The sequence below is a fragment of the Gopherus evgoodei genome, chromosome 2 (genome assembly GCF_007399415.2).
Source record: "Gopherus evgoodei ecotype Sinaloan lineage chromosome 2, rGopEvg1_v1.p, whole genome shotgun sequence".
Taxonomy (NCBI): domain Eukaryota; kingdom Metazoa; phylum Chordata; order Testudines; family Testudinidae; genus Gopherus; species Gopherus evgoodei.
Genome location: NC_044323.1, coordinates 277,629,925 through 277,644,890, shown reverse-complemented (window position 1 = coordinate 277,644,890; position 14,966 = coordinate 277,629,925). Strand labels below are relative to the sequence as shown.

At 45.1% G+C, this 14,966-nt stretch overlaps 1 protein-coding gene and 1 long non-coding RNA gene across 3 annotated transcripts in view; one reads left to right on the top strand and one right to left on the bottom strand.

Annotated features, from left to right (window-relative positions):
* Positions 1–7,507, bottom strand: part of LOC115647106 — a 48,068-nt gene extending 40,561 nt beyond the window's left edge. Inside the window, exon 1 of the long non-coding RNA XR_003999212.1 lies at positions 7,412–7,507. This is a non-coding gene — a long non-coding RNA (uncharacterized LOC115647106). The remainder of the gene's footprint in view (positions 1–7,411) is intronic.
* LRATD2 (LRAT domain containing 2) lies at positions 6,759–14,469 on the top strand. Of its 2 annotated transcripts, none has more exons than XM_030553822.1 (2): positions 6,759–6,967; positions 7,885–14,469. In XM_030553822.1, the coding sequence occupies exon 2, from the start codon at positions 7,890–7,892 to the stop codon at positions 8,787–8,789; it is 900 nt and encodes a 299-aa protein (XP_030409682.1). In that variant the 5' UTR covers positions 6,759–6,967; positions 7,885–7,889; the 3' UTR covers positions 8,790–14,469. The 2 variants fall into 2 exon arrangements, with proteins under 2 accessions (XP_030409682.1, XP_030409683.1); XM_030553823.1 differs by lacking the exon at positions 6,759–6,967 and adding an exon at positions 7,039–7,073.
* Positions 14,470–14,966: the final 497 nt, after the last annotated feature.

Genomic DNA, 14,966 nt, shown 5'->3' with positions numbered 1-14,966 from the left:
AAGGCCCCTCTCCAGCCACTCCCCATAATTGAGGTCCCATTTCAGCGAGTAGCTGTGGATATTCTGGGTCCTTTCCCAAAAAAGACACCCCGAGGAAAGCACTACGTTCTGACTTTCGTGGTCGTTGCTACCCGATGGTCGGAAGCAGTAGCTCTAGGCAACACCAGGGCTAAAGTTGTGTGCCTGGCCCTAACAGACATTTTTGCCAGGGTAGGATGGCCCTCCGACATCCTTACAGATTCAGGATCTAATTTCCTGGCAGGGATCATGAAAGAACTGTAGGAAACTCATGGGGTGAACCACTTGGTTGCCACCCCGTACCACCATCAAACCAATGGCCTGGTGGAAAGGTTTAATGGAACTTTGGGGGCCATGATATGTAAATTCGTCAACGAATACTCCAATAATTGGGACCTAGTGTTGCAGCAGTTACTTTTTGCCTACAGGGCTGTACCACATCCCAGTTTAGGGTTTTCACTGTTTGAACTTGTGTATGGCCACGAGGTTAAGGGGCCATTACAGTTGGTAAAGCAGCAATGGGAGGGGTTTACGCCTTCTCCAGGGACTAACATTCTGGACTTTGTAAGCAACCTACAAAACACCCTCTGACACTCTTTAGCCCTTGCTAAAGAAAACCTAAAGGATGCTCAAAAAGAGAAAAAGGCCTGGTATGACAGACATACCAGAGAGCGTTCCTTCAAGGTAGGAGACCAGGTTATGGTTTTGAAGGCGCAACAGGCCCATAAGATGGAAGCATCATGGGAAGAGCCATTCATGGTCCAAGAGCGCCTGGGAGCTGTTAACTACCTCATAGCCTTTCCCAATTCCTCCCTAAAGCCCAGAGTGTACCATGTTAATTCTCTCAAGCCCTTTTATTCCAGAGACTTACAGGTTTGTCAGTTTACAGTCCAGGGAGGAGATGACGCTGAGTGGCCTCATGGTGTCTACTACGAAGGGAAAAAAGACGGTGGCGTGGAAGAGGTGAACCTCTCCACAACCCTGGAATGTCTGCAACGGCAACAAATCAAGGAGCTGTGCACTAGCATCGCCCCATTGTTCTCAGCCACCCCAGGATGGACTGAACGGGCATACCACTTATAAGCACCTAAGAAAGGGATCCTCAGAAGCCAAGCAGAATGGGTAGCTGCCTAACCTAGACAGGGGGAAAGTTCAGAGGGAAGGGATGAGGCTTAGGGCCCAGCTCTCTTTCTCATTGATCTGGGCCTTTGGCACAGGACTGGAGTTGGGCACCTAAGCCAGTTAGCCCTGGGGAAGAAGAGACAACCCCGCCCCCATTCAATTCCATGATAGCCAGTAGCTCTGGGACAGGGACTTGAACACAGATCTCCCATGACAGTGCCCTAACTACCAGCTGTCTCAGTTAGTCCTGTTTAAACTGTTCTACTTTGTATTAAATAATTAAAGAGTCACTGGGCCTGAGAGCGAAAGTGAGAGATTTGATGCTATAGCCCTTGGCATTTGAGAGACTCAGGCTCAAGTCCCTGCTCCACTAAATATTTAGTTATTGCTACAAACTGGAACAGCTTCAACAGGAAGGACTAATCAGAGCCCACCAATAGTGTAGTAGTTGGGACTGGGAAGTGGCAGCAGGCTTTGAAGCAAGGTCTCCTAGATGAGTGCCCCAACCACTGGCCTATTCTAGGGACACACACACCTCAGCCTGAAAAACAAACTCCCAACCTGCTCGTCCCCAGCTGCCTTTTGTGCAAGGTCAGATCCGGTGTGCGTACTGGGTCTGGCTCTGCTGCGGAGATAGGCGGGGAATGCTTCATTTGATAGTTCAGCTGCAGCATGAGCGGGGGCTCCACGCAGCTCATCACCTGCAGGGTGACAAGAGGGCTGAGGCAGCTTTGTGCATGACCACGGGAAGAAAGTCCAGTGCCTTGGGGACTAAGCGCCTACAGGGCTGGGAAGTGCTTTTGAGCATGTCAGTGGTGCCTAAATATTGGACTCAGGCACCTACATAGGCAGTCAGGCACCTAGGTACCTTTGTGGATCTAGAGTCTGAGAGACTAAGGCCCTTGAGAGGATCTGGGCCCAAGTAACTTGACCAGGAAGCCTGTGACAGAGAACGGGGATGAACTCAACCCCCCAGCTTGAAAAGTACTTTAAGATCCTAATCTGAAAATGGAGAAGCATTTTCCAAAGCTGAGAATACAAGATGAGTACAGGAACTATGTTCTATTCCTATCTCTACAACTGAAACCCTTTCTATCCCTGGGCAAGTCACTTCACCACTGTGTACCTTAGTTTCCCCATATTTAAAATAAGGATAATAACACTGGCTGATTTACCTCCCAAGCATGTTGTAAGGATTCATTAATAAGCTAAAGTTTAGTTAATATTTAATTGCTTTAATATTTCATATTTAATTAGTAAGAAGGAAATGAGAGATGAGGCGGCTCATTTCCTTTGCTGAATATTTTCTGTTTGGGGCCTCCCAGTCTGGGCGCAGTGGTGTTTTGATTGCTGGGTCTGTATTGAATCCCCTGCAGCTGCTAGAGAGCACAGCTATCTCACCTTGACTATACAATGAGGTGATTCAGATGGGATTACATACTATGGAGGGAGCCCACATTCCTAAATTCCCAGACCTCTGCTACACCCTGTATTTGGAAGAACAGTGCAGCACCATCTCTCTCTGCTCATCCTTTGACCACTTTAAGAGCCCAGTCTAACTCCCACTGAAGTCAAAGGAAGGGCTCCTATTGACTTCAGTGGGCATTGGATTGGACTCCTCCATCCAAAAGCCTGTTGCCTCTAATTCTGTGATGATGGTGGTGTGGAACCATGCCTGATGAATAGAGGAAGTACAGTCAGGATGTTCATGTGCCCACTGGAGCATAATTAATGTCAGTTCTCACAGAGCTCTACTGGAAAAGAGAAATAAAACCTGCTAAATAACTTCATGCAGTGATAGCCATTGGCAGAGGGACACCTGCAGAAACAAACAGATTTATGGATCCTCTTGCTGCTGGCCATGTCTACACTAGGAGCATTTTGCTGGTCTGGATATACCAGTATACTATACCAGCAAAGTGCTCCTAGTGTGGATACAGATTACACCAGCAAAACTGCACTTTTGCTGGTAAAATTGTCTGCACCCGGGCTTTTGGTGGCAAAGCTATGTCAGTCACGTGTCACACTTCTTCATACCCAGTTTACACAGCTATGATGGCCAATGTCTAGTCATGGCCTGACATTCTGTCCTTCAAAAAAAGAACTGAAGGGATATGAATGGAAGTGATATTTTGCCTTAAAATGCATCTCCTTAAAATAATCTTAATTAATAAATATTAATGCGAGACCAGATTCCCAAATCCAAATAGATCTGAACTTTGGGAGGAACTTTAAATCTGGATCCAAACCAAGACCTACATTTTTAATCTTTAGTTTCAAAGAAATGCAGGAAATGTGTGTGTAAGGTTGGAGATGGCAAACTATTCATGCCCACCAGCAAAGCAGTGGGCAAGGCACAGGGCTGGTAGGCAGAACAACTAGGTTTTGTTTCCAGTTGTGGCCCAGATTTGGTGTGTGACCTGTGGCAAGTCAATTAACCTCTTAGGGCCTCAGGATCTCAACCTATAAAATGGAGATAGTGAAACTTACCCTTCTTTGTAAAGTGCTTTGAGATCTATGACAAAGTCCTAATTATTACAAATAATTAGGTATTCTGGTTTTCAGTTTCTGCTGGATTTATTTAAACCAGATTTTCAGTGTTTATTTCTGGCTACATTCATGTCTTGTAAATCCATAGATAAATTATTTTTGCCAGAATTGTGTCCTGCAGCCATTAAAAGAGAAATCAATTATTTCATTAGGAATGAAATAAGGTAAAAAAAAATTGCAAAATGGAAACACATAAAGAGATGAATATACTATAAAAATGTACAGACAGGGATATGTTGTAATAAAGGGGAAAATAGGAATTAGTACATATAAACCTCAGACTTGTTTTTATGAGAATGTGTATTTAATAGACTCCAGATGTTCAGAAAAGAATATCTTGTTATGTTCGAAGGGGTAAACCTCTCATACGTGTACATCACCACAAGGAAATTTATCCAGTGACTGACATGTGTCTAAGCAGTCTTTCCAGTTCCTTTTGTAGTTTTGATCTTCTCCCTGTTACCCTAACTCAATAACCCATAGCTTTATTCCAAACATGTTCTGAACCGCCTTTCCTTTCCACCCAACAACTTACTGATTCTTCCCAAGGCCTCCAGTCCTCTAACGAGATGTCAGAAATTTACTGCAGCCAAGAGTATTCACACTCACACCAATTATCTCCCCAGTGCAACACTCTCAGTGTCCTTCGTGGTCTGATGTCTTCACTAGCTAGGTTAGCTCTCTGAATCAGATTGTAAGTTTCTTGAGGGAGATAGCACCTTGGCTCAGATCCTCAAAGGTTTTTAGGAGCCTAACGGTCATTGAAATCAATGAGAGTTAGGCACCTAAATATCTTTGAGGATCTGGCCCTTATTTTCTGTTTCTGAAGCACCATGCACACCTGGTGTCAATAACACTAATCACGCTCTACTATCAATCCACTTTTTTCCTGTCACCTGGAGCTGTAACCCACAGGGGATGCCTTTACTACAATAACGATGCTCCCATATTAAATTTTTTTTACAATCCATCTAGGATTCTCTGCCTGTCTTCTATAAAATATCAGATGCAGCTAGACTATGGATTCTGGGTGCATGCTCAGAAAGAAAACAACCTTGCAGCAAAGGGATGAAAGTGGAAAAAAATATCTAACAAGGTGCTGAAGGCTGATGAAAACTAACAAGTGTTGGTGTGAGTTGCTGAGCCAGGTAGGAGGAGATGAGCACAGAGCTGGATAAAGGTCTGAGATGAGCAGCAATGAGTTTTGTACATCTGCACAAGTACAGCCACACATGAACTGAAGCTGATTCAGATGATAAACCCTGATCCAGGTGGACATATGGCCCTTAAAATGATACTGCCAATCCCTCAGGACCAAAAATGAATTTCTACATAAGTGCTAGTTAAGCAAGTTACAATTGGCTGGATGTTGGCTAATAGTTTCATGATCAGAATGGAGGAAAGTGTTTTATCTCTTTGAGTCAGAGCCCTTTTACTAGGATCCCGCTTTTCCATTGTAGTATTTGTATTACCATAGTGCCTAGGGCCCCCACTCATAGACCTGGGCACATTGTGCTAGGGGCTGTACAAACAGAACCCCTGGCTCCTGACCCAGAAAGCTTATCCACAGTCATCTCCCTCCTTCCAGGATTTAGCATGTTTCCCAATACAGAGATACACAACTCCAGAAGGTTCTATGAAGAACACAATTCTCATCTCACATGCAAGCTGTGCTGGAGAAGCAGCTAATCTTACCCAACATCAGTTGTGTATTTGAAATCAGAGATGTAGGCCATTTGAAGGAAACTATTCTATTCACAAAAACAAGGAGTCCGGGGGACCTTAAAGACTAACAGGTTTATTTGGGCATAAGCTTTTGTGGGTAAAAAAATCTCACTTCTTTAGATGCATCTTTAAGGTGCCACTGAACTTCTTGTTGTTTTTGTGGATACAGACTAACACAGCTACCCCCTGGTACTATTCTATTCTATTCAAGTTCTTATACAGTGCCCATCATTGTAGTAATGCAGGGCCATTTTGGCTCAGCTTATGCTCAAAACCTGAGCTGAATATCTGGATTTGAAAATGACAAGACAATAAAGCTTTTCTTTCAGCTCCCAAATATTTCCTCTAAAAGTTCTGTATTAGATTTATCAGCATTTACCAGCAAGTCCTAAAAATAAACCCCCCACCTAATAAGAAAGCAGAATCTTGTATTACTTCCTTCAACAAGGAACTAGAAGGAATATTCCCACCAGCCCTGATCATTTCTGTCTAGAAGGAAAGACCAATAATGCTCTGCATTGAAATAGAAAAAGGTGTCCTGTCTTTTAAAAGTAAATATAATAAGAAATATGCACTCTTAGCGATGGAATCTAACAAATCAGGCCAGCCCAGGAGAGCAGAGGTTTTCTATTTTGTTTCTTTTACAACTGTTATTATTTTGGGCTGTGTCAAAACAGAAGCAGTGCATGTGTGGTCTGACACCGAAGGATCTCACACTCCAGAGACAATACATACAGGAGCCACTAAACAGGCGGGGCTCCCTTCCAAACAGCAATCGATAGCCCATTGCAACCTGAGTTATTTATCACCATTACAGCTAAGCCCACTGGTAAAAGGCTGATCAATATTAATCTGAAGAATAACAGATCAGCTAGAGGGGCAGCAGCAGGAGCTTTTTTCTTATTAAGATGCCAGGGATCCTGCCAGCAGCGCTGGGATTTCCTGTGACCGAGGAGGAGAGGGAAGGAGGGTAAATCAATGTCCGGCCGCTGCGAGTTTGGTCGTCCCAGGCAAACTCCAGATCCCAGTGAGTTTCCCCCACGCGGGCAGGTCCTTCGGTGGCGCCTCGCCCTTAAAGATACAGCTTGTTCCAAAACCCATCAGCAGCCCCGGCGAGTGCCAGCCGCCGGATCCAGCCCCTGTACGGCGGCCAGCCGGCTGCCGGTCACGATTCGGCTGCCGGGGGAGCCCAGATCCCAGGCCCGGGCACAGCGGGGTGTGCTCGGGAGCGGGAGGGCAAAGGGAAAAGGCGAGCGGTCTCTTTAAATGCTGGGGGCTGAGCTCTCGCCGGGGAGTCCACAGCCGGATCTAGAATCCCTCCCCCACCCCCCATCGCTCCGGCTCCAGCGCTTGTTGCTCAGCTCGGCTGGAGAGGAGCGCAGCCTGCGGCTGGCCAGTGCGCTGGGGGCGGCGGCCAGGTGAGAGCGGGGAGGGGGCAAGGAGACATGAGCCGGCGCCACGCCTCGCCCAGCGCTAGGAGCAAGGCGGCTACCGTCCCAGCCAGCTGGCCCTAGCCCCGCGCCCGGGGAGCAGCCGAGCCCTTCTCAGCACGGTAAGTTTCCGGGCGACCAGGTGGAAGAGGAGGAGGAGCCGGCGGGAGGGAGGGGGGATCAGGTGCGGGCAGGCGCACCTGGCCGGGCTGCGGCTGGCAGAGGAGGGTGAGTGGTGGCAGCCCCTCCCGCAACGCGGGGCTCTGGTCGGGATCTGAGCCGGGTTGGGACTGCAAAGCCCAGTATTGCCCCCGCTTTCCCCCCCCCCCGGGTCCTGGCGGAGCAGCTCCCTGCAGCCTCCAACAGGTGGGATTGCACCGCCCCGGCCGGGCCCCCTCCCGCCCGGCCAACAGATGGAAATGCGAGTCGCACCCTCCCTTGCTAGTGCCGCTCCCGCTAACAGGTGGCCCTGTCCCCCCTCGCCCGCCCCCGTGCGTGCCCCGCTCCCTGCTGCAGCAGCCTGGGGCTGCCCGCAAAGTCCAGCTCGCGCCTCCTATGCCACTAACCCGGTCCCGGGGGCTGCGCCGCGCGCGCCGCGCTCTCCCCTGCCTTTGTCTCTGCCGAGGGACGGCAGGGATCCGATCGGCCGGTGGCCCTGATCCCCTTCGCCTCGTGCCCCCTCTACGCTTAGCAAGCGGAATTGCAGCGTGTTCCCGGGGGCCGCCCGGCTCTGCCGCCTTTGCATTGCACCCCGCCCCCCCAGTGCACGAAGCAAAGGGATCAGCGCTTCCACCCAGCCTCCTCGCTCCCGAGGGAGCAGAGTGTGTATTCCCGCCTTTGCTCTCAGAGCGATGGCCAGGGAGACATAGGCGTTACCAAAGCGGGGGAAAAACCTTACTAGTTATGTCACTGCACTGAGAAGATCACAGCCAGGGTAGTAAAGTTTGAGGGAGGTGGGGCAGCCCTGTCTCCTTCCTCCTTACACGCTCTCCTATCCCTGTGCCTGTTGCTGATGGCTGCATATTGCTTATGGTTGCAGTGGGCATGGGGAATCAGGTGGAGAAATTGACCCACTTAAACTACAAGGAAGTTCCCACGACCGACCCGACGGGCATGGACAGAGACGAGGGTCCCAGGATCGGGGTGTCCTACATCTTTTCCAGTGATGACGATGAGCTGGAGCAGCAGCAGCAGCAGGACTCAGTGGCTCAGGATATGGGAGGCGAGCACCCTGCACTGCAGCCCTATGACCCTTGTTTGCAGGAGGTGGAGTGCTCAGTTTATTATCGGGATGAGTGTATCTACCAGAAGAGCTTCTCTGGGGGTGATACCACACCAGACGAGAGGGATGGAGGAGGTGGGGGGCAGCTGAGCACTTATACCCCAGAGAACCTGCTGAACAGATGTAAACCAGGTGACCTGGTGGAGTTTGTGTGCCAGGCCCAGTACCCACACTGGGCAGTGTATGTTGGCGATTTTCAGGTAGTGCACCTGCATCGGCTGGAGGTGGTGAACAGCTTCCTGACTGATGCCAGCCAGGGCAGGAGAGGTCGCATTGCCAACTATTTGTACCGTTACAAGCCCCTGAGCCCGGCCACGGTGGTGCGGAATGCCCTGGAGCAGGTGGGCTGCAAGGATCGGGAGCTGAGCTGGAGGAACTCTGAGTGCTTTGCTGCCTGGTGCCGCTACGGGAAACGGGAGTTTAAAATTGGCGGGGAGCTCCGCATAGGTAAGCAGCCCTACCGGTTGCAGATCCGGCTGGGGGACAAACGCAGCCACACACTGGAATTCCAGAGCCTGGAGGATCTGATCATGGAGAAGAGGAGGAATGACCAGATTGGTAGAGCTGCTGTGATCCAGGAGCTATCCAGCCATCTGCAAGCTGCAGAGGAGGAGGAGGAGGAGGAGGAGGAGGATCCAGGTGCCCAGACTGCTGCTGAGTAGTAGCAGCAGTACCATCATGCTGCTTGGGCTGGGTGATGGGGATTAAAACTGAAGGCTGCGAAATTGAGCTGTTATAAGCCCTTTGGGCTGCTTCAGTGCAGCTTCATTCCAATCACATGTGAAAGGAAGGGAGAAAGCTGATTAAATGTCTATGCTTTAGTACTTAACTCCTTCAGTGCTTGGTAAATCTCTGACTTATTTGTAGAGGATAAAACTTGGGGAGATTCCACCACCCCCATATATTACCTTCATCCCCAAACCATCAGCTCCTTGGCTGCCAGCAGGTATGGATCTTATATGGTGCTGAGTTCTTTCAGTTTCTATTGAGTTCAGTGGGAGATGAGGGCATTCAGCAGGAATGGAGCCAGCACCTTGTAGGATAGGGTCCTGTAGCTTTCAAATGCATGACTGACTGTCCTAGCTGGGAAATTCATTTCCCCCCACTCCCTTCCCTTGTCTCCTCTCCATGTAGTTATCTTGTGGTTCCTGTTAGCATTACAGCAAGCCAGACCTTTGTGTCTTCACACCCAACCCCCAGTCCTCAAAGGATGTAAGGGATAAATCACAGTTAACTTTGTGAAACAGGGTTTGACATGCACAGTGTCATCTTAATTAAAGTAACTTGCAGACTGGCTGGGGGAATCTCTGCCTGCCTGTTTGTGTGTGGCTAAATTGTCCTGATGGGGGTAGGAAATGACCCAAAGTGGAGGTTTGCTGTGATCAAGATTGCTGTCTATGCATTGTAATATACTGAAACTTGTCACTAACACCAGGCTTCACTGCATCAGCATTCATTAGGGGGCTTGATCCTGCTCCCACTGAAGTCAATTGCAAAGTCCCCATTGACTTCTGTGGTGCAGGATTGGGCCCTATAAGCAGCTTCTTCATACGTTTTTAGTGTATTTGGGTGAGCCAGGGATAAACTAACCTAATCTAGCATTTTGGCTAAGCTCTACCAGAGGTGGAAGCCTCTAGCCAGTATCAGCACTGTGTCAGTCTTGGTTTAAGTCTATAGTACAAATAGCACTTTGATTTGTTTGTTTAAACACTTAATCACAGGGAATAAAGCAATGTCTTGTATCCCACTGCCTGGAATATGTGGGCTAGTGATTAACTGGTAAAATTTCTAGTGGTAGGGGTCAGGAGAAGTTGCACACTGTCTTTGCACCATGATAAACTGCTGTAACAGGAAGTGATTGACGGGCGTGAGGGGGAGAAGACCAGTGCAGAGGGGAAGGAAATACATTCCCTAACTGGGAAGTTATTGAAAATTCAAAGCTGGGGAAATTCTTGGTGTTCTCCCACTACAGATAAATCCCTAATGAAGAGTAAGTTCAAGGTTGTGCTCTGTTTTTGGTGGGTTTTCCTGGTACATTGCTGAGTGATGCCACTAGAGAAGGAAAGAGGGAGTAGTCATTCTCCTTGTGTGATCCATCTCATGAAGGTTGCTCGAGTATTGTACTCCCATCAATGGATGCATTTGCAGGAGGGCAAGGTGCTACATGTATCTAATATTACCTACCAAAGTAGCAACTCTTTTTTTTTTTTAAATGGATCACTTCTTCCCTAGTCTCCAATGCCCGGTAATACCAGATCATGGATTCTTAATCTGTTCAGTGTATATTTTCCTCTGGACTGTTAATATAAACTTCCCTGCCCTTTAAAACACACTAGCTACGAAGCTAACTTGAGGATGAGCTAGAGTTCATTTAAATAGTGGAAATCAATATTTTAAAGTAAACACGCAGTGTAATTAAGCAGTGTATTAAAATGACTGTTTTCCCTGCAGTTGTTTACTTCACTGCTTGCAGCATAATTCTACTCTACAATCTCTGTTTTTTAAGATTAGGGCGAGAAACCAGTCAATCATAAATAAGCAGATACCCAACCTTGGACTATATTAAGACTATATGAAGCAGCTTTCATGTGTATGAAAGGAACCTAAGCTCCAAATAGACTTCCACTGTTGTGAATCTTACTTAAGTGGACAATGCAGAGAGAGGTTTTCTTTGTTTTCCCCCCTCCCACCTCCTTAGAAAAATTTTGTTGATTATTGGGGGGAGGATCAACTTATGGGGTTACACACTTAAAACCCATTATACCTTTTCCCTTAATAATTTCTATGCTTTAATTTTAGGATATGGAATTCTTGGCTTCTACGGAGAATTTGTTGAAACAAAGCTCCTTTAGAATGTTGTAGCTCAGGCTTTTGTACTGATGAAATCTTTCCTCAATATGGAGTTGAGTCATACTCCAGTTACTGTGATCGTTAAACAAACATGCCATGTTGCTCAAGAAGCATGAGAACTATCCATAGCTGAGCTGTGATAAGGTTAACATGGCTATTTCTCCATTCAGCCACCTTTAACTGTTTAAGATTGTAACAGATGTATCCCTAAACAGAATGAAGGAGAGCTTCTCTGTATATCGGCTATTCTAAATAGAATAAGACAGATTTAAGATCACCTGGACCATGAATAAATGGTCCAGGTGATCTTAGCTATTGTTCCTAGTCCTGAAATTTTGTACAGAACCAAGTTTATTCACTATGTAATATATATGTATGTAAAATAATATTTTCTTACAAATATTTTTGAAAGTTAAAAATAATTCCATCATGAGACTCTCTTACATTTTTGAAAGTAAGTTATGCACATTATTCTGATGTCCTCTGAATGGATTTATTTTTGTCATTAGTGATCTAAAGAAGTTTCTAGGTCCTACAGGATGGAAAGTGCTGTAGATGTCAAACATTTTGTATCGGAAAGGTACTGAACTGTGTGTGTGTTTGTGAAAATGTTTTCCCGTTATGTTTGACACATCAGAATGAACGCTCAAACCTCTCTTCCTTCTTCTCAGACATTTAGTCTGTTTTATTTGTTAAAACAAGACAAAAGCTGAGAACTGAGAGCAAAGCCTGTTAAGATCTACCTGAAACTATTTGTTGTCTCATGTAGTTATTAATGCACACCTCTACCTAGCACACAGCTTGGTACAAATCCACACACTGGCAGAGAGATTGTGAATCAAGCTTGAGATATGGTGGTAGAGCTGAGCAGGGAAGCTTGCCTAATAGTCAAACATACTAACGTATTCCTTATCTACTACTTTTTGACCTTCTTCCTTGAGTTCAGTGATGCTTATGCTATGAAATATAGGCCATCCCATGTATTCTCTTTGCACCTAGACTAAATATTTGCTTGGCATTAAAACATGCAGCTAGAGAATGGGTGTAATTGGAATTCATAAATGTGACCTGCAAAGGATTTTTAAGAGGGGATTTGTACTCTCTCCTGCTGCTTCATAATATGTGAAGAATGACTGAAAGTTTTGTGTTAAAGCTTTTGCTGCTTCTGCTTTCCCTTACTAAGATCAGCAAGGTCAAGTCTGCTTTTCCTGGGTAGTATTAGAGGATTGCTTTGGGCAGGGCTGGGTCATGTGTATTAAGATCAGTCACACCTTTGAAGGGATGTCTGTTGAATCTTTAACTTAGAAAACTTTTCTCCCAACTGTTGAATAGGCAATGTTATTAAATAGATGCTAACTAGCACAAGCAAACCAGGTTTAAGCAGGCCAGGAGTTCACAGCAGGAGAAGTAATGTTGTTACTCAGCTTTCAGTCTCCTGTGACTTTTTTCCATTTGCCACAGCATCTTCCAGGGTAAACTAGACCGGACTTTCTAGTGTTTATATTTAAAACCAAAACCAGGAAAACACTTTTGTTCAAGTCTTTCAGGCCTTCGTTATACAGCAAAGAGAAGGGAACAAAATGAATCCCACTTCTAATTTTCTTTTGCAGGTTACATTTAAAATATAGAAAATGCTGGCCTGATTCTTCTACTGTGCTGCATTAAGGCCTTGATTTAGCAAGGGCCTTAAGCATGCATCTAACGTTTAGCTCATGAGTAGGCTCCCTTGAAATCATTCAACGCTTAAATTCCTTGCTGAATCTCGGGGCTTGCTGTCTACACTTTGACCCACAGTGAGAGGGGAGCCCTGAGGCTGATGATCTGTTTAGGGATGGGAGGGAGAAGCAAGGGGAAAAAGTCCCACTGAGGGGTGTTTTTAAAGGGGGAATTTTGCCCAAAGAAGGTGCTGAGGAATCAGGATCAGAATGGACAAAATTCTGCCCGCAGTTGCATTCTGAAATCAGTGGATGGCACAGGTTCAGCAGAGGGCAGCAGCCTACCCAGCAACTTACAGCTGTAAATTAGAAAGTTAACACTGCAGAATATCTTCCAAACTCTTCTGTCTGGTCATGTTAGAACCTTCTCTTTGCATTTTGAATACTGAAGTTAACAGACTTCTTCTTTTTTTAAAAGCCTTTTGATCCTGCAAACACTTAACCATGTAATGTGAATTTACTCACATGAGTAGTCCCATTGCCACTGAGGGAGCTACTCTTGAGAGGATCATTATGCCTATACTTAGTCTACTCTAGGCCCCAGAAGTGTAAATGTGACTCCAGTTAGGAAATGCAGATGAGCCATCTATTTCTCCAGACTGTCAGTGTTTTTTATGCAAATAACTTTTTTTTCTTGGAAAAGACCTAATAAAACCTCCAACTATTTGCTTGATTAAGTTGTTCTAAAAACATGATTTAAACAGTTACCTTCCATTAGGAGGGGAAATAAACACACTTAGAACTATTTCAGGTTACCCATTCCTGATTCTCTTTGAGGGCAAAGTATTGATTACAGCAACTCTTCAGAAGTTCGGTCAGGAAGGGTGATGGTCTGCTTGGTTTAAAAAATATATATATTAGCAATTTCAGAAACCATATTTTCTTACCTGAAAAAAATATTTTTCTTCAGAGTGAAAGAATCCAGACAGTGGATTTGAACTCCCAGCTATACACAACAGTTTTGTATAAATGAAACATGTCTTTTTTTATAGTATTCCGATTTAATTTCAATGTTTTGTTTCAGTAGTAAAATAGGTAACAGATTGGAATAAATTTCTTCCAGTAAGATGAAACTTTAAATGTGAAAGATTTTTGGTCTTTATGAAAAACTTGTCCCTGGTGCATGTGAGCTTTGTCAGGTGCTTTGCCACCTGTGCTTTTTGACAATTAGCTGCACCAACCATAATATTACAGCCATGTGGGAATATATATTTTTTGAAAGCAGAATTTTAATTTTATATGAAAGATCAGCTATGAAAAATTAAGTAATTGTAGGGAATTGGATAATTTCTAAATGCAGTTTCTTATTCTTAAAGGAATGTACTGTATCACTTATGTACTTTTGTTGAATCAAACAGTCTTATGAATTGAAGTGCAGTGAAAAATCTGATGAGGTCACATCACTGCTGGCTAGTTTTTATGCTATTAAAACCACAGACTTGCTTGTAAATTTAAAAAAAAAAAAATCAGGGTAACTTCAAACATCAGTGGTCCAGACAATTCTTTTCCATTAATGTTGAATTAGAAGTTCTCTCTACACATACCTGAAGTTTTTATTTAACATTGCAACACTCCATGAAATCATCACAATAACAAGTGTAATCGCAAAGTGATTTTTTTCCCTCCATGAGCAGTCTCTTGTCTGTAAATGTTGAATTGTTAGTGCTAATATCACTTCTTTTCCTGAGAAAGAAGTACAGACTCCTGATTGTACCATTTCCTTCAAAATGAAGGGCATTGCATAGTAACTAAAATGAAATAAAAAATTTATAATATCTTTCAAAATCTCTTCCTTATTTGAACTATATTTGTTTCCTCATGCTTGTTTGGGAAATTGTTGTGATCGCTCTCAAAGTGGATGTAGCTGGTACAAAATACTTGACAATCCAGATGCCTCTAGATTTCGGGTAGAAATCAAACCACCCTTGGTCACACTCTAGGGCTGAGGGAGAAAAGAGTATTCTCTAGATAGGGCTGGATCACTCAGTTGGTCTAATTGTCTGTGACTCCACTGAGTCTGAGGATCTGGCCCATAATCTAATTCTAAAGGTGGCAATGACATCAGCAGAAGATCATATATTTCTTGACACCCATGCGTGTCCTGGCTGCCAATAGCTGTGAGAGTGAGAAATGGGAGCATATGGGCACTTCCTGAGAGTTTACATGAAATCGTCACAATTGTCAAACTAATTGAACATGTCATGTCATGAATTTTGAAATTTTGGAGACCTTATGGGATCTGTATTCTTCCCTCTAATAAGAGTTCAGATCAGG